This window comes from Rhodotorula toruloides (genome assembly GCF_000320785.1).
Source record: "Rhodotorula toruloides NP11 unplaced genomic scaffold Scaffold19, whole genome shotgun sequence".
NCBI classification, from domain to species: domain Eukaryota; kingdom Fungi; phylum Basidiomycota; class Microbotryomycetes; order Sporidiobolales; family Sporidiobolaceae; genus Rhodotorula; species Rhodotorula toruloides.
The window spans coordinates 336,587-356,235 of NW_015622979.1; the positions used below are offsets into that span (position 1 = coordinate 336,587).

General features: G+C 61.2%; 13 protein-coding genes across 13 annotated transcripts; 7 read left to right on the forward strand and 6 right to left on the reverse strand.

Moving 5' to 3' along the window:
- Nucleotides 1–563: 563 nt before the first annotated feature.
- Nucleotides 564–1,929, reverse strand: RHTO_02632 (hemolysin-III channel protein Izh2; the record flags this gene model as incomplete). The annotated part of the gene is made up of 8 exons (XM_016416306.1): nt 564–729; nt 785–861; nt 929–1,056; nt 1,119–1,172; nt 1,242–1,332; nt 1,395–1,438; nt 1,495–1,711; nt 1,777–1,929. 8 exons carry the CDS (start codon nt 1,927–1,929, stop codon nt 564–566), a joined length of 930 nt encoding a protein of 309 aa, XP_016271803.1.
- A 422-nt stretch (nt 1,930–2,351) lies between these two features.
- Nucleotides 2,352–4,861, forward strand: RHTO_02633 (6-coumarate-CoA ligase; the record flags this gene model as incomplete). Its single annotated transcript, XM_016416307.1, has 10 exons — nt 2,352–2,429; nt 2,495–2,630; nt 2,693–2,907; nt 2,968–3,465; nt 3,530–3,595; nt 3,658–3,757; nt 3,821–4,069; nt 4,132–4,327; nt 4,445–4,666; nt 4,729–4,861. 10 exons carry the CDS (start codon nt 2,352–2,354, stop codon nt 4,859–4,861), a joined length of 1,893 nt encoding a protein of 630 aa, XP_016271804.1.
- A 357-nt stretch (nt 4,862–5,218) lies between these two features.
- On the forward strand, nt 5,219–6,415 carry RHTO_02634 (centromere protein S; the record flags this gene model as incomplete). The annotated part of the gene is made up of 8 exons (XM_016416308.1): nt 5,219–5,269; nt 5,355–5,390; nt 5,463–5,478; nt 5,535–5,606; nt 5,669–5,702; nt 5,762–5,801; nt 5,857–5,883; nt 5,945–6,415. 8 exons carry the CDS (start codon nt 5,219–5,221, stop codon nt 6,413–6,415), a joined length of 747 nt encoding a protein of 248 aa, XP_016271805.1.
- A 62-nt stretch (nt 6,416–6,477) lies between these two features.
- RHTO_02635 (uncharacterized protein) lies at nt 6,478–7,757 on the reverse strand (the record flags this gene model as incomplete). The annotated part of the gene is made up of 5 exons (XM_016416309.1): nt 6,478–6,606; nt 6,666–6,767; nt 6,833–6,895; nt 6,963–6,983; nt 7,047–7,757. The coding sequence occupies 5 exons, from the start codon at nt 7,755–7,757 to the stop codon at nt 6,478–6,480; spliced, it is 1,026 nt and encodes a 341-aa protein (XP_016271806.1).
- A 286-nt stretch (nt 7,758–8,043) lies between these two features.
- RHTO_02636 (uncharacterized protein) lies at nt 8,044–8,952 on the reverse strand (the record flags this gene model as incomplete). The annotated part of the gene is made up of 2 exons (XM_016416310.1): nt 8,044–8,638; nt 8,702–8,952. 2 exons carry the CDS (start codon nt 8,950–8,952, stop codon nt 8,044–8,046), a joined length of 846 nt encoding a protein of 281 aa, XP_016271807.1.
- Nucleotides 8,953–9,018: 66 nt separating this feature from the next.
- RHTO_02637 (uncharacterized protein) lies at nt 9,019–10,467 on the reverse strand (the record flags this gene model as incomplete). Its single annotated transcript, XM_016416311.1, has 3 exons — nt 9,019–9,071; nt 9,132–10,270; nt 10,328–10,467. The coding sequence occupies 3 exons, from the start codon at nt 10,465–10,467 to the stop codon at nt 9,019–9,021; spliced, it is 1,332 nt and encodes a 443-aa protein (XP_016271808.1).
- A 66-nt stretch (nt 10,468–10,533) lies between these two features.
- Nucleotides 10,534–11,105, reverse strand: RHTO_02638 (uncharacterized protein; the record flags this gene model as incomplete). The annotated part of the gene is made up of 2 exons (XM_016416312.1): nt 10,534–10,682; nt 10,739–11,105. 2 exons carry the CDS (start codon nt 11,103–11,105, stop codon nt 10,534–10,536), a joined length of 516 nt encoding a protein of 171 aa, XP_016271809.1.
- A 120-nt stretch (nt 11,106–11,225) lies between these two features.
- Nucleotides 11,226–11,709, forward strand: RHTO_02639 (cleavage and polyadenylation specificity factor subunit 5; the record flags this gene model as incomplete). Its single annotated transcript, XM_016416313.1, has 4 exons — nt 11,226–11,242; nt 11,301–11,314; nt 11,399–11,468; nt 11,538–11,709. The coding sequence occupies 4 exons, from the start codon at nt 11,226–11,228 to the stop codon at nt 11,707–11,709; spliced, it is 273 nt and encodes a 90-aa protein (XP_016271810.1).
- A 264-nt stretch (nt 11,710–11,973) lies between these two features.
- Nucleotides 11,974–13,407, reverse strand: RHTO_02640 (uncharacterized protein; the record flags this gene model as incomplete). Its single annotated transcript, XM_016416314.1, has 3 exons — nt 11,974–12,580; nt 12,641–12,995; nt 13,068–13,407. 3 exons carry the CDS (start codon nt 13,405–13,407, stop codon nt 11,974–11,976), a joined length of 1,302 nt encoding a protein of 433 aa, XP_016271811.1.
- Nucleotides 13,408–13,528: 121 nt separating this feature from the next.
- RHTO_02641 (cleavage and polyadenylation specific factor 5) lies at nt 13,529–14,591 on the forward strand (the record flags this gene model as incomplete). The annotated part of the gene is made up of 8 exons (XM_016416315.1): nt 13,529–13,545; nt 13,604–13,617; nt 13,701–13,770; nt 13,846–14,149; nt 14,206–14,222; nt 14,285–14,343; nt 14,396–14,468; nt 14,525–14,591. The coding sequence occupies 8 exons, from the start codon at nt 13,529–13,531 to the stop codon at nt 14,589–14,591; spliced, it is 621 nt and encodes a 206-aa protein (XP_016271812.1).
- A 341-nt stretch (nt 14,592–14,932) lies between these two features.
- On the forward strand, nt 14,933–16,625 carry RHTO_02642 (C-4 methylsterol oxidase; the record flags this gene model as incomplete). Its single annotated transcript, XM_016416316.1, has 11 exons — nt 14,933–15,106; nt 15,181–15,216; nt 15,350–15,427; nt 15,490–15,570; nt 15,626–15,715; nt 15,775–15,839; nt 15,897–15,922; nt 15,985–16,127; nt 16,189–16,307; nt 16,374–16,424; nt 16,547–16,625. 11 exons carry the CDS (start codon nt 14,933–14,935, stop codon nt 16,623–16,625), a joined length of 942 nt encoding a protein of 313 aa, XP_016271813.1.
- A 333-nt stretch (nt 16,626–16,958) lies between these two features.
- On the forward strand, nt 16,959–18,547 carry RHTO_02643 (tyrosyl-tRNA synthetase; the record flags this gene model as incomplete). Its single annotated transcript, XM_016416317.1, has 4 exons — nt 16,959–17,014; nt 17,126–17,253; nt 17,353–17,433; nt 17,511–18,547. The coding sequence occupies 4 exons, from the start codon at nt 16,959–16,961 to the stop codon at nt 18,545–18,547; spliced, it is 1,302 nt and encodes a 433-aa protein (XP_016271814.1).
- Nucleotides 18,548–18,964: 417 nt separating this feature from the next.
- RHTO_02644 (ribosomal protein L32 precursor) lies at nt 18,965–19,469 on the forward strand (the record flags this gene model as incomplete). Its single annotated transcript, XM_016416318.1, has 2 exons — nt 18,965–19,247; nt 19,333–19,469. 2 exons carry the CDS (start codon nt 18,965–18,967, stop codon nt 19,467–19,469), a joined length of 420 nt encoding a protein of 139 aa, XP_016271815.1.
- Between the last annotated feature and the right edge of the window lie 180 nt (nt 19,470–19,649).

Genomic DNA, 19,649 nt, shown 5'->3' on the forward strand with positions numbered 1-19,649 from the left:
CCACGCGCTCCTCGCTCCTCCCTCTCCTCTCGGACTAATCAGTCCCCCCACATCACCTCCAGCGGCGCCCTCTCCTTCATGGCCGGCGCCTACGCACGTCTAGCCTACCAACGCACTCTGACTCGACCGGGCGGACTGGCTGTGGACGTTACGAGGAGCGGAGGAGGGTGGTAGGAGACTCTCGCTGAAGGATGTGGGGATCAGGAGGGGTCGCGTGAGTCGGCGAGGCGGCATCGTAGGACGAGGAAGGGCGTCGCTGACCTCTTCGTCTCCTCTCAGAATCTCCCGGTGACCCCGACACCCCAATGAAGTCGAACGACCGCCTCGATCCGACTCCTCAAGCATTTCCCAACGTTCTGTATTTGGTCTCGCGCTGCGCTTCCCTTCTCTTGGTTCTGTTGATTGTCCCTCACAGTTCTTGCAAATCATTCGTTCTGTCCCACGAGCGTCCGATGTGACAGCGAGAGAGGAGCGAAGTTCTCCTCTCCCTCTCCCTCTCCCTCTCCTCCTTATCCTCACGCGCTCTCCTCGTCGCCCTCAAACGTCGATCACTCCATAGCAATCTAGCACACTCCCCCCCTCTCCCCATGCCAATACCTAAACCCCTCCGTAATCGCCGTCCAATGACTACACGCAGCAAGCAAAATCAACACGTGGAAGATCTGGTGCGAGGAGAAGAAGGTGTTGAATGTCCCGGGGGAGAAACGCTCGGGACAGCGTTCGGCGTAGCTGTGTGCGAGGTTTCAGTGGGGCAAGAAGGGGGGGAGAGAGGAAAGGGACGAACAGGAGGGCGCCGATGATGTATAACGCGCCGCCAAGCGCGAGCCAGAAGAGCGAGATGTTCGCTGATGCTCCTTCGAGCTGCACCACACCACCGAAGCAGTCAGTCCCGCATCCTGGTCTTCCGGCGCAGAAGGCGCGAACTCACCCCATACCGCCAAACCGCATGTCCAACAGGGACGACCGCGCTCAACCCGAGCGCAATAAAGATGTATGTTCTCAGTCGACGGAACTGCGGAGTCTGGGCGTGAGGGGAGACGACCGTTGCGGTTGTTGCTGCGTTGCGAAGGTCTGTTAGTTGCGTTCGCCGTGTGAGAAGGGTGGGTGAGGGGACGGACCGGCGGCGAAGGTATAGATTAGACCGATGTAGAGGTTGCGAAGGTGGCTGTCGCCTGTTCGCTCCGCAAATCGTCAGTCTCGCTCAATCCTAACTTCGAGGAAGCGGGAGGAGGCAAACGCACAGGCGAACCCGTAGTGCACCATCGGGACGAAGGTGCCGCTGATTAGGACGACGATGCCGACGTAGTCTAGGCGGTTCCAGCGTTGGGCAACCTGCGCGAGTAGCGGCGGGTTAGGGAGGGAAGCGTCAGGAGCGAGAGGATGTCGCTGGGCACCTCTTTTGAGTGAGCGACAAAGGTGTGGAAGAAGGCGGAGAAGCCTGTCGCGCACGCCGAGTCAGCGAGAGTGTGGCGTCGAAGGAAACGCAAGACGCACCCAGGCAAACGCTCGCCGACACCAAAAACGCCGCGAACCCGATCGTGTCCCAAATCTCGACGCTCGGCTGGGCTGCGTTTGGGAAGGGATAGGGTATGCCGGCGAAGGGAGCGAGCCAGCCTTTTCGGCCGTGAGTGAGGGTGCCGGAGGGTGAGAGGTCGAGGAGGAGGTAGAAGGCTGTCGAGACAGCGATGGCCGAGCCGATCAGGTGCGTCCACTGCGGTGCGCGAGTGCATCGGTGAGACTTGAAAACGACTCAACAAGAGCGGAGAGACCACGCACGATGTTGACCGTTTCATTATGGGTCGCAAAGATGGACCGCAAACAAGCCCTGTACGACCGCAAGAGTGGCCGGTACCCTCCCGTGATCCAGTGGTTGTCCTTCTGCCATGGCTCGAGCTGGTCAAACGTGAGCAGACGAGTGTGTTGACCCATCCGGCGACTTTGGAGTGATGAGGATTGAGCGAGCGGGCGGACGAACGTGCGGCTGTTTGGTCGGGTCTAGCGTGTTCGAGCGGGTCTATAGCGAGTCACAGAGCAGCAGTAACGAATGAACGAAGCCGTGTGAGGAGAGCGTCCACCGTCCATCGCATGCACCGCCTCGCCGAAGAACGAGCGAGCGCGCGAGGTCCTGCGTCGCTTGCCTGTCGTCTCCGGTCAGCGCGGTACTGTACCGGCTACTGTGACTGAAGGTGCACACAGGCTTACCCGGCTCGCACGCGGCTGTACGGCTTCATCACTTCGGGACGGGACTCCGCGGCCGGATCTCGCTTGCCGGAGAATCCTCGGCTCAGTCCAGCGTCGGCTCTCCTGCTCTCCCTACTGCTCTGCGCGACCACACTTTGCTACTGGTTGACATGGCTTCACTCGAGAACACCGCCGTCCGCTTCCCATCCGTCGTCAAAGCCAGCCCGCTCCCCCACTCGTCAAACACCGTCCGTATCCTTCCACAGTCCAGCCGCGGCCGCACTCGAACGCTGACAAGGACCCTCGAACGCAGGCATTCGAGTTCCTCTTCTCGCAGCCCTTCCGCCGGGGCACCGAGACATGGAAGGCCACGCCCAAGGACCTCCAGAAACACGCCATGAGCGAGCCCATCCCGCCCGAGAAGACCATCTTCCGTGACGGAAAGACCGGTCAGTACCCTTCCGAGACGCCCACGAAGCCGTACTGATGCGCGAGCTCGCCAAACTTGCAGGCGCGACCCTTTCCTTCGGCCGACTCTACCGCGACGCACTCACCGTCGCTTCCTCCTTGACCGACGGCGTCCTGAACCTCCGCCCTGCTCCTCTGTCTGCGTCGGACCCGAAGGTCAACCGCGGAGCGATCATCTCGCCTGTCGTCCTCCTCCACCTCCCCAACTGCCTGCCTTTCGTTACGCTCGCCTACGGTGTTCTCGCATCCGGCTTGACGGTGCGTCGACTGCTCTCGGTGATCACTACTCGAGCAATGCTGATCTCGAGCCACTCGCAGCTCACGGCCGCCAACCCCGTCTTGACACCTCAAGAAATTGCCCACATCCTCACCCTCTCGCAGCCCGCCGCAATCGTCACCACTGCCTCCGGCCTCTCTAGCTTCCAACAAGCCTTCAAGCTCCTCACGCCCGAACTGCAAGCCCAACTCGGCTACCCAACAAAGGGGAACGTCTTCCTCGTCAACCCGGACGCAGACGATTACGGCGCTTCGGCTCTCTCGCTCGTTCAGCCCGTGACGAACCTCGGAGGATGGACAGTAAGCGACTGGAAGGTCCTCCTCTCTCCGAACTCAAAGCCGTTCACCCCGCCCAAATACACCGGAAGCGAAGATGCCCTTCGCGCGGCAATGATCTTCTGGAGTTCGGGAACGTCGGGCAAGTCCAAGGGCGTCATTTTGACGCACCGAGCGATTGGGTCGGCGTTGATCGCGGTGTGGCATGCGTCGACGCTGGGCGAGAACGAGCGGTTGGTCGGACTCCCGCCGTTCTACCATATCGTGTGTTCCCACGACGCCTTCTCTCTCGCATTGTTCTCTGTTCTGACAGTGATTGTTCGTGCAGTTTGGCTGGGCGAACGTGCTCATGGTCGGCGTTGCCTTCGGAGCGACCGTCACCACCGTCAGCAAGGTGCGCCTCACCCTTCCTCCCAGCTCCAGCTTTCTCTCTACTGACGCTCTATGCTCATACAGTTCGACCCGGTCACATACCTCAAGATTGCGCAGGAATCCCGGGCGACTCACTTGCACTTCTCGCCTCCCATCGCCGTCCTCCTCGCCAAGTCTCCTCTCGGTGCGTAGGTTTTCGCTCGCTTTTGACTCTACACTCTCGCTGACGGGTCTCTATATCCCACAGTCGACGGCTTCAACCTGTCCTCTGTCCGAGGCTGCACCTCCGGCGGCGCTCCCCTCGCGACAAGCGTCATCGAGCAAGTGTACAAGCGCCTCGGGATCCTCATCAAGATCGGTTACGGCTTGAGCGAGACGGGCGGAGCGACGCAGCAACAGAGCATGACTTGGGAGCACTTGAAGTCGCAGTTGGGAAGTTGTGGACCTGCGTATCCCGCGACGGAGTTGATGATTCGCTCGGTCGAGACGGGCAAGCGTGCGTCCACCTTACAGTCCCTCTCACGACGCCGAGCTGATGGTCTTGAGTGCCCGACGCAGCGGTCAACGTCGGCGAAGAAGGCGAAGTCCTGATTCGCTCCGTCTGCTGCACGATTTCGTACCTCAACAACCCCGAAGCGACTGCCGAGTCGTTCACCGAGGACGGGTGGTTCTGCACCGGCGACATTGGCAAGCTTGACCCTGAGGGCAACTTGTACATCACGGACAGGCTGAAGGAGCTGATCAAGGTCAAGGGGTGCGCGGCGATCCCTTCCTCCAATCTTCTAGTCTTTTGCTGACTGTTCTCATGTTTCCTCTTCTCCTTGACCCCCTTGCTCGACCACTCCTCGCGCCGCCGCCTCTCCACTCGCAGCTTCCAAGTCTCGCCCGCCGAGCTCGAAGACTCCCTCTGCGCCTCCCCCCTCGTCCAAGACGCCGGCGTCACCTCCGTCTACCACCAAGACCACGCGACCGAGTACCCTCGGGCCTACGTCGTCCCGTTCGACAAGGAAGTCCTCAAGGGCGGCAAGAAGGCCGACGAGTTTGCGCACGCGTTGAGAAGGCATGTCGAGGGCAAGCATGCGCCTTACAAGTGGTGCGTCCTGCGTTCACTCTCCGCTACGAGAGCGATGCTGACCGAGGATGGGTGGGACGCAGGATCCGCGGCGGCTTCGTCCTTGTCGATGCCGTCCCCAAATCTCCAGCCGGCAAGATCCTCCGCCGCCTGCTCAAGGACTGCAAGGGCCACAACGTCTCGGTCTACGAGGAGAAGCCTCGTGCCAAGCTCTAGACGCCTTCGTTCGCCTTTCGCCCTCGTCTCGCTACTTCATCCGGTCCCCTCCCCTTCGTAGATGTTCTTCGCAGTTGTTTCGTGCTCAGAGTAGTGTTTGGACTCCCTGGGAACGTGCATATCGGCTTCGTATGCTCCTGGTCGCTGGACGTCGCGAGGTCAACTTGGTTGAGGGGGTTGACAATAGCCCTTCTCCCGCTTCACCGCTTGTTCGCGCTTGTACTGCGTCATCTGGGCTTATACGCCGCTTATACACCTGACGACGTGCCCAGCCGTCCCTCACGCCTCCTCCAGCCTTCCCCATCTCCTCCTCCATTTCTCATCTCTCAACGCGTCCCTCACTTGACACACCGCACGATGCCCCGCGCGAAGGCTACGACCGAAGCGGACGAGCCGCTTTCCAGGCAGGTGCGCACCCAGTCAACCAGTTGTGTGCTAGAGGGGGCTGGCTGACACCTCTCATTGTTCGGGGGCTGTGCGATTGCCGCGATAGAGCCTGAAGGCGGCTGTTTGGTACACGGTGACGAAAGTGCGTTGCTACGACAGTGCTCGCGAGGCGCAGCAAGGCACGAAAACTGATCCCGACTTGCCCTACTCGCAGATCGCTCAGGAAGAGGGTGCTGCCCTTGGTCCGCGCCAGCAGGTGGACCTCGTTGACCGTATCTTGCCACAGAACTCTCGCTACCGTTCGCTGCGTCGGAACACTTCGTTGCGACGCTGGCGGAAGTAGTCTTCCAACAAGCTCGTGAGCCTGCTCTCCTGCTCTTCTTCCTTCCGCCGTCCCGCTGACTTCGCTCGTACTCGCAGTCTCGCTCGGCAAGGATCTCGAGCGGTTCGCAAAGTAGGTCTTGGAGCCTTCGCATAAGGGCGGGCGAAGAGCTCACCATATTGCTCCCGCAGTCATGCTGGACGCCTGACGATCAACGTGGACGACGTCAAGGTGCGTCTTCTTAACTCACTCTACACTCAGACTCGGCCTGACTGTCCCCTTACAGCTTGCCGCTCGACGGAGCGAGCCTTTGGTGCGGATCCAACCCACTCTCGCCTCCCGACCCGCCCGTGCTGACAACCTCTCCTCCGCAGTACGAGACGCTCACGACAGCTGCGATCCAGCGCGGCCTCACACTCGCCGACCTGAAAGCCGACTCGAAGACGGGCGCCAAGACGAAGCAGGTCAAGGCACCGAGGTTGGCGGCTGACAAGTCTGTCACGGGCGGGTCGCGCGACGCCGAGAGGGTGAAGGAGAAAGACAAGGGCAAGGGCAAGGGGAAGGCGGCGGTGAAGAGCTCGAAGGCGAAGGGGAAGCAGAAGGTGGAGGAGAGCGAGGAGGACGTGAGCGATGAGGAGGAGAATGGAGGTCGCGCTGGTTTGAGCGGAGGGTTCGTCAAGGCTAGCGCGCTGAGCAAGGGGAAGGGGAAGAAGCGGGCGGTTGTGCCCGACGACGAGGACGAGGAGATGGAGGAGGACGGTGACGGTGAAAGGAGCGAGGTGAGCGGGTCGAGCGACGAAGACGACCGCAGGCGGAAAGGCAATGGTGCGGGCAAGAAGCGATAAAGAAACGACAGACTATTGCAACAAACGTCTACACGGAGCTTTGAAACATCGAGAGAACACCTTCACGTCGTCCCAGTCGCGCTGCTTGAAGACTTGTTCTTGATGTACAGGACGGCCAGGACCGCAACGACGACGACACCGAGCACAACAGCTCCGGCGAGTATCAGATTGGTGTTGTTGGGCGGAGGATCCTGCTCGTAGCGGAACGTTAGTTCGGCGTTGTCAACGAGGAGGAGAGAACGCGACGCACCTCGTCCTCCTCACGGTGCTTGTGCTTGTGCCGATGCTTCTTGGCTTTGCGTTTCAGCTCGTGCATCTTGCGCTTGAGGTGTTTCCGGTGGTGGTGCTTGTGCTATGTAGCGCACGGGGTTAGTCTGCGTTTTGCGAACGCTCGAAGTGAGTTTCCCCGAATCTTACCTTCTCTTCCTTCTCTTCCTTCTCGTCGTCGCCATGATGGTGGTGGTGGCGATGGACGTGGACCTGTGCCCGAAGAGAGAAGGATAAGTCCACGGCGCGGACGGGAGGAACCGCCGGAAGACAGACTCACCCGTCCAAGGCTGTGAGTGGCCTGCTGAGCGCATGCAAGGCGTTAGTGCAGGGAGCGTGGGAGTGCAAAGTGAAGCAAACTTGCCTCGCCTTCGTCGCTACTGTTGAGAGCCTCGTTCTCCTCCTTTTTGCGCTTCTCCTCCTCAGCTCGCTTCTTCCGTCTTCGCTTCTTCTTCTCAGCTAACCGCTCCGCCTCCTCCTGTCTTCCCTCCTCCCGCTCTTTCGCATCCCTCGCCTCGCGCTTCTTCCGCCGCCGCTCTTCCTTCGACTCCTGGTCGCTCGACGTCGACGCCGCATCCGACTCATCCGATCGTTTGCCGCCCTTCTCGAGGTCTGACAGCTCTTCGCTGCCAGATGTCGACGGCGGAGTCTTTGACTTCCGCCGCTTCTTGCTCCTGCTTCGACCTTTCGAGCGACTTCGGCTGCGAGACCGTCCTCGCCGCTTCTCGTCGTCACCAGTGTCCGAGGCGCTGCCGTCCGAGTTCGAGTCGTCCGAGCTTTCCTTCGTCCGTCGCTTCGACTTCCGCCTGTGCGGCGAAGGCGACCTATCGTCCTTGTCCGCCTTCGACCTCGACTTCGATCGCCCGCGCAACGGTTTCTCCGACCCTGCAGAGTCCGACCCGCTATCGTCGTCGCTACCCGTCCTACTCGATGCGCGCGAATCGTCGGAAGAGTTGCTGCGCCGGCGAGATCGGTCGTCGTCGCTGGAAGGAACGGCAGTCGAGGCTTCTGAGAACGTGGGCGAGGGAGCGCGTGAGCGGTGTCGAGGCGAGCGCTCGCGAGAGCGTCGAGCCATGCTGTGCTGGTACAGCTGAGCGAGGGGAGAGAGACCGGGGGAGGAGGAGGACGAGGATCCGGAGAATCCGCGGAGAGGCGCCGCGAGCTGGAGGACAAGCAGCTTGGAAGTCGCTTGGGCTGCTCGACGCCTTGCGAGCTTGTTGGAGACGCCAAACGAGGAGTACATTGCAGGTGACGGCAAGCGAGATGTCAGACGTCGAGACGGCACAGAAGGACGAGGCGAGGCAAAGACGCAGGAAGACCGCCGAAGAGGGCGTGAATAGCGCGAAGGAGGCGAGAGATCATCAGAACAACGGCTCCGTCAGGACTGCAAAGCGCTCGCGGATCGCCGCCCAAAGGAAGCGAGTCGGAATCACCCTCGCAGAACTCGGCTCGTTCCCCGACGGCTGTGGGCCATCCGGCACCTCGTAGCTGAACAAGTGGAGACCGCCAGGCTCGCCTAGGGGATGGAACGCAACGCCGCTGAAAAAATCGGTGACGTTACGCAGCGAGAGGGAGGACGGCTTGATGAAGCGTCGCAGCTCGTCGCCCGGGTTGGTGCCCTTCTTGAGCTGCAGATTGAAGCACAGGCCGAAGCTTGGGCCGAGGAGGCGGAAGAGCTCGAGCGGCGTGAAGGTCTCACCCGGCTCGACGGAAAAGCAGTCGCGGCCGACGGCGATGTCAAGCGCGTCCTCCGACTCCTCGAGCTCGAAATCCTCATCGTCCTCGCCGAAGTTGGCCACCTCATCGACGCCAGTAGCGGGTCCGAGGCGGGCTCCGGCGTTGTAGGCAGCGCCTCCGGAGAGAAGTGCGGTCGGGCGAGTGTGCTCGCTGAGTCGGAGCGGTCGCGCAATGGTGTTCGGCTCCTCGACGGAGTCCTTGAAGTGGCCCAGCAAGTGACTGCGGAAGCGAAGCGTCAGGCGACGAGCAAGTTGTGCAAGAGCGCGAGAGAGGCCGACGCACAGAACGTTCTTGATCTCCTCCTTGCCAGCGCATGGCAGCGTCCAGTAGTAAGCAGCGCCTGGCGCCTTCCAGAGAGTCTTGACTAGAGTCGTAGTCGTCGACGACGCCGCGATGGCGAAGAGGACGTTCGAGGTGTGCCAGATGCTGATTGCGTTCGCGAGCGGCGGCGAAGGCGAAGGTGTCTCGGGCGTGTCGATCAAGCAGAGGACGGGGTCGGTGAACATGAGGCCGGCGAAGTCTTCGGTCGACATCTCGTACGACTGCGGCCCGTCGAACAAGACGACTTTGGTCGATCCGAGGATGTGGTAGAAGAGCGGTTAGCGCTGCTCCCACGAGGTTGCCATGAGATACGGGAGCGCCGAGGACTTGCCTGTTGCGTCAAGGCGTCAGCGGCGTGACTTCGCGTGTTAGCGGAGTATGGAACGCGTACCGATTCCAGTCTGGCCGCAGAGGACGAGGTAGATCGGGTCGGGGTCAAACTTGCCGCGCAGCTTGTCCATGCCCGCCTTAATCCACTCAAAGACCTCGACGTAGACGTCTCGAACCAGGACGAGGTGGTTGTAAGGGTGGATGCGCAGGCGGACGAAGGGGACGTCCTTGCCCGTCGCTTCGTTCCGCAGGACGGCGCCGTTCGCTTGACCCCAAGAGGTACTGCACACCTGCGTCGCTCGGTCAGAGATGCTTTGCAACGTCACGCGTTCCGTGAGTTTGGTCTGGAGGGCAGGCGAGAGACCACTCGGCAGAGTTTCGCCGCTCGTCGAGGTAGTGGTAGCGGTCGCGGTCGAAGCGGCGGGCTCAACCCAGGCCGGGAGGTCGGATTCGACCGCGGAAGGGGCCGCGCAGACCCTGAGGGGCGACTCGAGCGTTTCGACGCAGTGGATGCCGGGAGTATCGTAGAGCAGTCCGCGGGCGTGCGGGAGGGAAAGCATCTTGAGAATGACCGCCTCAGGCATCGCACCCTGGAGTTCCTGGACTCGCTCCCGCACGACAGCCAGCAGAAAGCGAGTCGGAATGACTCGTTCGATTGAGGGATCCCCGGCGCTCGGCTGCGGCCCATACGGCAGCTCGTACGCGATCTGATGGTACCCGGTCGGGTGTTCCCGCAAGTCGAGCCGCGCTCCTTGCAGGATTGTGACAATCTTCTCGAGAGACTTCTTGCTATTGACGAGGGCGAGTTTGAGGAAGTTGCGCAAGGAGGCTTCGGGGTCGTCGCCTTTCCTGAGCGTGCGATCGAACGCCAACCGGAAACTTGGACCCAGCAGCTCGAAGAGCTCCTGCGGCTTCCAGTCCGGACCGGGCGAGACGTCGAAGCTGTCGCCGCCAATAGAGATGGACACGGCGGCTTCCGGTTTCCCCTCCTCCTCGTCCGGGAGCGTAGTCGCTTCCTGGGCTGAAAGGACGGCCTTCGGATCGAGCCACTGCTTGGAGGCGGTCATGCGGACGTAGGCGTCCTTCGCTTCGAAAGCATGTCCGGCGGTACAGGTGTCCGACGGGGTATAGCGATGCAGATGGAACGGCTTCGTCGTGACGTAGGTGCAGCCGGTAAGCTGGACGTGTCGCCGCAAGAGACTGGGAGTACGAGCTGGTCAATCACGGCACGAAGTAGCTCAAGGCGCTGCAACTGACTCGACGTTCTCAATCTCCTGCAGGCCTGCGGCCGGCATCGTCCAGTAATAAGTCTCGCCTCGAGCTTTTTCGAGACTCTTGTCCGGCGTTTGTCGCGGCGACGAGGCGAGGACGAAGATCGTGTTGGACTTGCGCCACATCGCGTCCGTCTGTTTACCGGACGGTGTAGTGGGCGTATCGAGGAGGCAGACAACAGGTCTCGCGGGTCAAAAAGAGGCGAATTCGGCGAATTGCATCTTCCGGCTGTACGCCGCGTTGAAGAGGTAGACAATGTCGCTGCCGAGGTGGTGGTAGAAGACAGGCTGGCCTTGTTCGAGGAAAGCTGCTTGTAGGACGGGAAGCGTGGATGACTTGCCTGCATGGCGTGCTCGTCAGCAGCGTGTGCATCCTTGGGGAAAGAGACTGGCTTACCGGTGCCGGGTTGGCCATAGAGGACAAGCCGAACAGCAGGCGAATTCCCGCCTGCATCGTGGACAGCACGCATCTCCTCCAACCGCGCAGCAACCCACGCATAGATCTGCGTGTGTACGTCGCGAATCATGACGATGTAGTTGTACTGCGGCGTCCGGACGCGGAGGTAGGGAACGCCGACGCCGTCGTCCTTCATGTAGACGCCGCCATTCGGCCGGCCCGACGCCTCTTGGGCGGCCGCGAGAGCTAGGTCGCTCTCTTTCACGCTCTTGAATGGTTCGGCGACGGGTGTCGCGGTTGAGACGGGAGGTGCGGGAGGGGGGGAGGAGGAGGCGATGGCAGCCGGCGCAGCGCTCTGTGGGTCCATGTTCGATCCAATCACTCGGGGACCCTAGCAGTAGCCGTCAAGCGCAGCGTAAACGGGAAACGAGCGGTGTGGACGAGAGAAAGAGACGAGGACGAAACTCAGTTAGGACCAGCTCGCACCATGTCGACGCTCAAGGTGTGAGTATGACCGTGAGCAGTCCTCGTAGCCCTACTGACGTCTCTGATCCCGCCACAGCTACCCGCTGAGCAGTGCGCCCTCCCTCTCGCTCCTCATCAGTTTCGAAGCCCCACCCAGTTCAGTCTGACTCGTCGGCGGCTCGTTGCGCGGTGCAGACTACAGCTTTGCGACCAAGGAGGCACAGGTGGACGAGGACCCGTCCGTCGTCGCGCGTCTGCAGAGACTGTGCGTCTCCTTCTCCTCGTCTTGCTCGAGGGGGCCTGGCGAAGCTGACTTCGCCGCAGATACGGCCAGCAACTCGCTCTGTCTTCTCTCGCGCTTCCAACTTGCTCGCGGAGTCCTTCACGGCACATCTACCGGCCCCTGCGCTATCGCCCGATCCTGCTGGCCCCGTATCGTCCGCTCTGCGCATGCAACTTTCAATTCGCCTTCTTCCATTGAGATCCTCAACAGCGAGCAACTCTGACTTGTCGACGAAAATGCGCGGCGTCTGCGCCTCTCTTTCCCTCACTGCGCCCGCAATGTTCTCATCGCTCCGTTTTGCTGCTGCAAGCCGGTGCAAGCCGGCACAATCTGGGTCAACTTATGCAGTGCATATGGTGAAGGGAAGAGGTAACAAGCAGGCCACCGGAAGCGGAAGTGGCACCACGCAGGGTGAGGAGAGGAGCAACGCCGAAGAGGGCGAGAGAGGCGCTGCGGCATTCGGCAGGACGCGGCCAGTGCATCTAAGCTACAAGGTCAAGTCCGTGAGGCGTTCGCGAAGCGCTGCCCAGAGGAAGCGGGTCGGCATCACCCTTGCAGAACTCGGGTGTCCACCTGAGGGTTGCGACCTATGCGGCATCTCGTAGCTAAAGAGATGATGACCGCCAGGCTCATCTGCAGGATCAAATGCAGCACCGCTGAACAGGTCGATGTAGTGGCGGAGCGGGAAGGAGGAGAGCTTGATGAAGCTGCGGAGCTCGTCGCCAGGGTTGGCGCCCTTCTTGGTCTGCGTGTCCAAGCAGAGCCTGAAGCTTGGGCCGAGGAGGTGATGAATCTCTAGCGGAGTGAAGTAGTCACCTGGCTTGACGTAGAAACAGTCGCCGCCAATGTCGATCTCAAGGCTCGCCTGTGGGTGCAGCTCTTCCAGATACTCCTTGGCATGTGCGGATGAGCGCAGCTTGCTGGCTTGATGATAGTTGTTGAAATCCCTGAATCGAATGCCGGTGCGACTGGCATCGTAGGCAGCTCCTCCGGAAAGACCTGCGGTCGGGTAAAGGTGGTCGCTGAGCCGGAAGAATTCGGTGGTCACAGTGATCTCCTTGGTAGTAGAGACTTCAAGGAGGCGTCTCAAGAGGCTGTGGAAGTGGTGGCAGTTAGTTGACGAGTCGGCGGATAGAAATGCAGCGCCAGCTCACAGAATGTTCTCAACCTCCTCCTTGCCCGCGCATGGCAGTGTCCAGTAGTATGTGTCGCCGTGCGTCTTCTCTAAGGCCTTGTGTGGCGCCTGCTGATGCGAAGCCGCAAGAACGTAGAGAACGTTCCTGTTCTCCCAGATGTCCTGCGATTCGCTGGCGCACGATGTGCCCTTGGCATCGACGAGGCAGACGACAGGTGGGTAAGGTGTAAGATTAGCGAAGGCGGGCTTCGTCCACACCGCGCTTGCCGTGCCATTGTAGAGGACGACCTTGTCGCTGCCGAGGACGTGGTAGAAGACCGGTCGACTCTGTTCCAACAGGGCTGCTTGCAGGTACGGGATGATGGACGATTTGCCTGTAGGTACAGGCATCAGCAGGAATCATGATGAGCGGCTGAAACACGTCTACTCGCCGATGCCAGCGCGACCGGAAACAACAAGGTGGACAGCTGCCGAGCGCTCGAGGCTCCGCATCTCCTCCATCTTCTTGCAGAGCCAAGCGTATATCTCCGTGTAGACGTCACGGACCAGGACGAGGTGTTTGTCGTACGGCGGCACGCGCAGGCGGACGTAAGGTACTTGGACGGTGCTGGTCTTTCTGAGCAGCCCGCCGTTCATTCGGCCCCAGCCGTCGTGACATACCGCAAAAGCTTCCTCAAGCCCAGAGCCAGACTCGAGCTGTGCAGGCGGAAGAGTCGCGGTTGGAACGGGAGGAGCTGTCGTTGAGGACGCGGCGGCGGAAGTTGCTCCAGCGATTTGCGGATGCATGGTTGGTTGAAGAGCGTCTGCGAAACTATTTCAGCCAGTCAAGCGCAGCGTAAACGGGAAGCAAGCGGTGTGGACGAGGCAGAGAGACGAGGACGAAACTCAGTCAGGACCAGCTCGCACCATGTCGACGCTCAAGGTGTGAGTGCGGTCGTGAGCAGTCCTCGTAGCCCTACTGACGTCTCTGACCCCGCCACAGCTACCCGCTGAGCAGTGCGCCCTCGCTTTCCCTCCTCATCAGTTTCGAAGCCCCACCCAGGCCAACTGACTCGTCGGCGGCTCGTTGCGCGGTGCAGACTACAGCTTTGCGACCAAGGAGGCCCAGGTGGACGAGGACCCCTCCGTCGTTGCGCGTTTGCAGAGGCTGTGCGTATCCTTCTTCTCCTCTCGCTCGAGGAGGGTTTGGCGAGGCTGACCTGGACGACTCGTACGGGCTCGCAGCGAATCCGACTATGCGCAGTACGGCATGAGGCGGACGGTCGAGGGGGTCATGGTTGTCCACGAACACGGACACCCGCACGTTCTCCTCCTCCAAATCGCCAACGCCTTCTTCAAGCTCCCGGGTGACTACCTGAAACCGCAGGAGTCAAACGAGGAGGGTCTCAAGATGCGCATGCATGAGAAGCTGGGGCCGGAGAGTGCGGGCGACGCGGCGATGAACGGGTCGGAGCTGCCAGGACCGGAGGATTGGCAGGTCGGAGAGGCGATTGGGCAGTACTTCCGCCCGAATTTCGAGTCCTTCATGGTGCGCAAACTCACTGTGCTGCTGTGGAGCGCGCGCTGACTCGTTGTGCCCCGCAGTACCCCTACATGCCCGCGTGAGTTCTTCCTTAAACTCACTGTCCGCCGCTCATCCTCACCGCATTCTTCCCGCTCGCAGACACATTACAAAGCCCAAGGAGATCAAGACGTGGTATCTGATGCAGATGCCCGAGCGCCGTGCGTGTCGCCCTTACTCGTTTCTCGATCGTCGCTAACACTCTTCGCGCAGAGGTCCTGACCGTCCCGAAGAACATGAAGCTCGTTGCGCTTCCGCTCTTCGAGCTGTATGACAACGCTGTGCGGTGCGTGCGAGGCTTCTTGGCCCACGGAACGCCTCCTGACGACTTCCCGCTGGCAGATACGGCCCGCAACTCGCCTCGCTGCCTGCCCTCCTCTCGCGCATCAAGTTCGAGTACGCGCAGTGACACTTCGCCATTCACGCCAGCATATCCCGCCTGTTGTACGAACCTGCCGCCTCGATACCCCTCTCTCCTTCGCATGCGACTCTCGTCGTTCCACCCTCTCTCGCTCCGAGACTCGGTCAGCGACTTCGCTACGCTACTACGACAACAGCGAGCGCCGTGCTGCGATGCTCTTCGCTGTGCTTCGCCAGGATGCTGCTGTGCGCCAATCGCGGCTGCTCGGATTTGTGCTCGCGGATTGTCTGTCGGACCGACTCGCGTGTGGCGCAGGTCGACTTGCTCGAACCACTTTCGCCGCCGTCGCTCTCTCGCTCGTTCCTTTCAGCTTTGTGTGTGCTGCCACGATGGCGACAGTGTTTGAACAGGCGCTCAACAACGGCACAGTGCTCGTCCGCGACTTTATCAAGAGCACACAGCAGAACGATGTCGCCGGACTGTACGCGGGTGTCAACCCCGCCCAGCTCAACTGGCTCGAGGTGGCGTGGATGAACTGGTACTCCTGGGTCGGAAACACCACCGTGCGTACAGAGCCGATTCCTGCGAGCGATGAGGATGCAGTGCTCACCTCCGCTCGCACCGCACCTCGAAACAGCTCGCGACCGGCATCATGTCGTTCGTCATGCACGAGGCGAGTCTCCTCTCCGTTCACCTGCGTGCATTCGGCGCGTCCTCGCCGAAACATCCGAGCGCCACGACGTCGGCAGCGACTCGCACCCCTTCGATTGTTGGGCACTCCGCTTACATCGAGATCGCTCGTGCAGGTCGTCTACTTCGGCCGGTGTTTGCCATGGATGATCATCGACTACATGGGATGGTTCAAGCAGTACAAGCTGCAGGCGGTCCGTCGCAGTCCCGCTCACTCTCCTTCCACAACTTGCCCTGATCCTCTCTCATCTTGCAGGACAAGGTTCCTTCGGCGAAGCAGCAGTGGGAGTGCACGAAGGAGGTGCTGAAGACGCACTTCTCGGTCGAGCTGCCTCAGGTGCGTTGCGGTCGAGCCATTCTTCCTCTTGCGAAAGCTGACCATCGTCCCGTAGATTTACCTCTTCCACCCCATGGCTGTCGCAGTCGGCATGAAGACGTGGGAAGTCCCGTTCCCGTCGTTCTTTGGCCAGATCGTGCCGCAGGTGCGTCTCATCTCCCGCTTTGCTTTTCTCGCCTGGATCTGACAATCTCGCGCACGCAGGTCATGCTCTTCTTCTTCATGGAGGACTTCTGGCACTACACTGTTCACCGCATCATGCACCACCGGTACGTAGCGGCGCTGATCGGCAGTCTCGGTCCATGCTGACCCCATTGTCCTCACAGCGCTCTCTACAAGCACGTCCACAAGGGTCCGTCTACCGTCTCTCTCCACCGTCCCAGCTACCCAACTAAGTCGTCTTGCGACCCGCAGTCCACCACACCTACTCCGCGCCCTTCGGCCTCGCCGCCGAGTACGCCCACCCTATCGAAGTCCTCGTTCTCGGTCTCGGAACAGTCGGCGGTCCTCTGCTCTGGTGCTACCTGACCGGCGGTAACATGCACCTGATCACCATGGTGCGTCGCGTCCCTCCCCCTCCCCCGAAAGTCCCGCTGACGGAGTCGCTGGCGCCGACAGTACACTTGGATCTGCTGCCGCCTCTTCCAGGCTGTTGACGCCCACTCTGGCTACGACTTCCCTTGGTCGCTCAACCACTGGCTGCCCATCTGGGCCGGCGCTGAGCACCATGACTACCAGTGCGTCGCCTTTTGGCGCTTCTCGAGTCTCTCTGGGCTCTCTGACTCGTTCTTTTGCGCTGCCAGCCACGAGAAGTTCACCGAGTGTTACAGTTCGAGTATGAGGGTGTGGGACTGGTGAGTTTCGACGTTTCGAGGCGATCTGGGGCCTCGAGACACCGTTTCCGGTCTCTGTTGCGCCTTCGTCGCGCCTCAACCGCCTCTCTGGGCCTCGTGCTGACTCTCAACGCATTTCGCAGGCTTCTCGGCACCGACAAGAAGTACCACGCGTACCGCAAAGCGCAGGCCGAGGCGAAGAAGGCGAAGAAGGCGCAATGATTGGTTCGGACCGCCCCCCTTCTCTTCCGGACAGACAATCCTTCAATTCCTTTCGTCCTTTCGCTTGAGCCCCCAGCATCCGCTCCTTTTAGCCGTACCGCCCGCCCATAGAGCCGTTTCCTCGTTTACCCTCCGCTGTCCGTCCTAGAGTCGCACCTCCTCGAGTCGTAATGTATTCCCGCTTGGCACGTCCACCCTGTTGACCTTTGAGAGGGCCCAGCGAGCCCAGCTCAGCTCCTCCCGCGAGTTTGCGCACCTTCGCCTCGCGATCCAAATGCCTGAAGACGGTCTCGCTCCGCACCTTCGCTCGCTCTCCGCTCTAGACTGCTCAGGATGGCCGACGCTCCGCAAGGGACCCTGCCTGTGCCTCCCGCGACCGCCGCAAAGCTGTACGTCCCGTTCCGGCCTCCTCGCTCACTCTCATCTCCTGACTGATGTCGCGCTCTCCTACGCACCGTCCTCGCTCTGCACCGCCTGGACTACTCGTGATGGGATCACAGGACTCCGGCAGAGAAGTTCCAGCTCATCACGCAAAACTTGGGGGAGGTGCTGGGCGCCGAGCAGCTCAAGGCGCTGCTGGAGGAGCGGGATCTCGTTGCGTACTGGGGAACGGCGCCGACCGGTCGACGTGAGTCCGCCTGCGCTCTCTCGGGTCAGCGTGGTGCTGGGGCCCTGTAGCCCTACGAGCCGCAGTGTAGGGCTGACCTCTCCTTCCCGACTTCCACAGCCCATCTCGGCTACTTCGTACCTCTGGCCAAGATTGCCGACTTTTTGACAGCGAATGTCGAGGTCAAGGTCTTGCTCGCCGGTGCGTCGGCTGTCAAGCCTTAAGGACCTCTCCCCATCCTCCGTCCCTCCTCTGACCCAGGTTGACTCGCCTCGCAGATGTTCACGCTTTCCTCGACAACTTGAAGGCGCCCATCGAGCTCGTCGAAGCACGAGTCGACTACTACCGCCGCCTGATCACCGCCGTCTTCCGCTCACTCAACCTCCCCCTCGACCGTCTCAAGTTCGTCGTCGGCTCGTCGTACCAGTACACCGCCAACTACAACCTCGACAAGTACAAGATGTCTGCCATCACGACTGAGCACGATGCGCGCAAGGCCGGAGCGGAAGTCGTCAAGCAGGTCTCGTCGCCTCTGCTCTCCGGCCTCCTCTACCCTCTCCTCCAGGCGCTCGACGAGGAGTACCTCGGCGTCGATTTCCAGTTCGGAGGCGTCGATCAGCGGAAAATCTTCACCTACGCCGAGGCTTACCTCCCCAAGATCGGCTACAAGAAGCGCTCGCACTTGATGAACCTCATGGTTCCCGGTCTCTCGGGCGGCAAGATGTCGTCGTCCGACCCCAACTCGAAGATCGACTTCCTCGACTCGCCCTCCGCCGTCAAGAGCAAAATCCAAAAGGCGCACTGCGCCCCTGGCGAGGTCGAGGGTAACGGTGTCCTCGCCTTCATCCGCCACGTCGTCGTGCCCATCGGCGAGCTTTTCAAGGGCCAGGGTCGCGCCGATGCTCGTCCCTGGGTCGAGGGTGATGCGCCCGCGGACGCCGTTTTGACCATCAAGGGCGACCCCAAGTTTGGCGGCTCGGTCCGCCACTTCCGCACGGTCGACGAGCTCGACGACGCCTACGCCAAGGGCGAGGTGCACCCTGGCGACCTGAAGAACGCGACGGTGCAGGCCATCAACGCGCTCCTCGCGCCCATCCAGGCCGAGTTCGACGGGAGCCAGGAGTTCCAGGAGGCGGAGAAGCGGGCCTACCCGGTCGAGGTCAAGCAGGTTCCGGCGAAGAAGAAGGTCAAGAAGTACACGCCCAAGCCGGAACACTTGAAAACGCCCGAGGAGAAGGCCCGGGACGCGGAAAAGGCGGGTTTGGACGAGACGGCGCAGCTGCGCGAGGCAGTTGTCGAGACTCTGTCGGCGTAGACGGGCGGTTCAGGACCTACTTCCCTGTCGTATACAGCATTGTTCAGCTCGCAGCGTTTCTGCGAGCGACGGAGCGCGCGGACGGGCGCAAGCTGGCTTCTTTTTCGTGACAAGCTGTGCGCGTGTGTAGTGCTCTTTGAGTGTGTCGTACGACGTTCTGCGCGCTCAGCAAAAAGCTTTGGGACACCAGGCCGTCTTCTGCCTCCTCGAGCAGAGCTTCGCCGCCGTCAAGACTCATCACCGCTCAGATTGTCTTGCCGAACCATCAGCAAGCTCACGAGTAGCCCAAAACACCTTTCTAAGCCGCCGCCAATCGCCCACCCGCGGCGTAACCCGAGCCGTCGACTTTCATCTCCTCGAGAGGATCCCGCACTCTACCTCCGCGACGCCCATACGCGCGACCGCCCTAGAGCCACGATGGCCACTCTTGCACTCCCTGCACTCCGTCAAGCGCCCCGACCAGCCCACCAGCTCGTCCTCTCCCTCTTCCGCTCCTCGCCCTCCTCCCTTCCTTCACTCGCCGTTTCCGCACCCGCACTCCCCACGTACGCCCTTCCTTCTCTCGCCAACCTCGTCTCCGACACTCTCGCTGGCTTGCGAGACCTCCTTCCTCCGATCTTGTGGGCGGCGCCGAAGAGCCGGACGACCCACTCGGCGAAGCGGATGAGGAGTGCGCACAAGGGTCTCAAGGAGAAGCAGAGTGCGTACACTGCTCTCTCAGATGCACAGGAGCACTGCAGGACTCGAGCTCACCTCTCGATTGCTTTCGCCGCTCTCCCCGCCAGACCTCGTCTCGTGCCCCGGCTGCGGCGCACCCAAACTCGCCCACCACATTTGCCGAGAATGCTACGCGTCGTTCCGGAGGGAGATTCACCGCGAAAGGGCTGAGGCGGGAGCTATGCCCGAGGAGAAGATCTTGTAAGGAGGGATGGGAGGGAAGTCGGAGGAGGCAGGAAGTTGGGCGGTGGACGGACGTTTGGCGGGATTGCAAGCATTCTCTCGTTCGCATTCTAGTGTCTAGCATCTGACGGCGAGCACGAGAGCACTCTGAGAGACGCAGTGGGGACTCCCGACTCGGCACAAAGGCAGACGGGACGGGGTC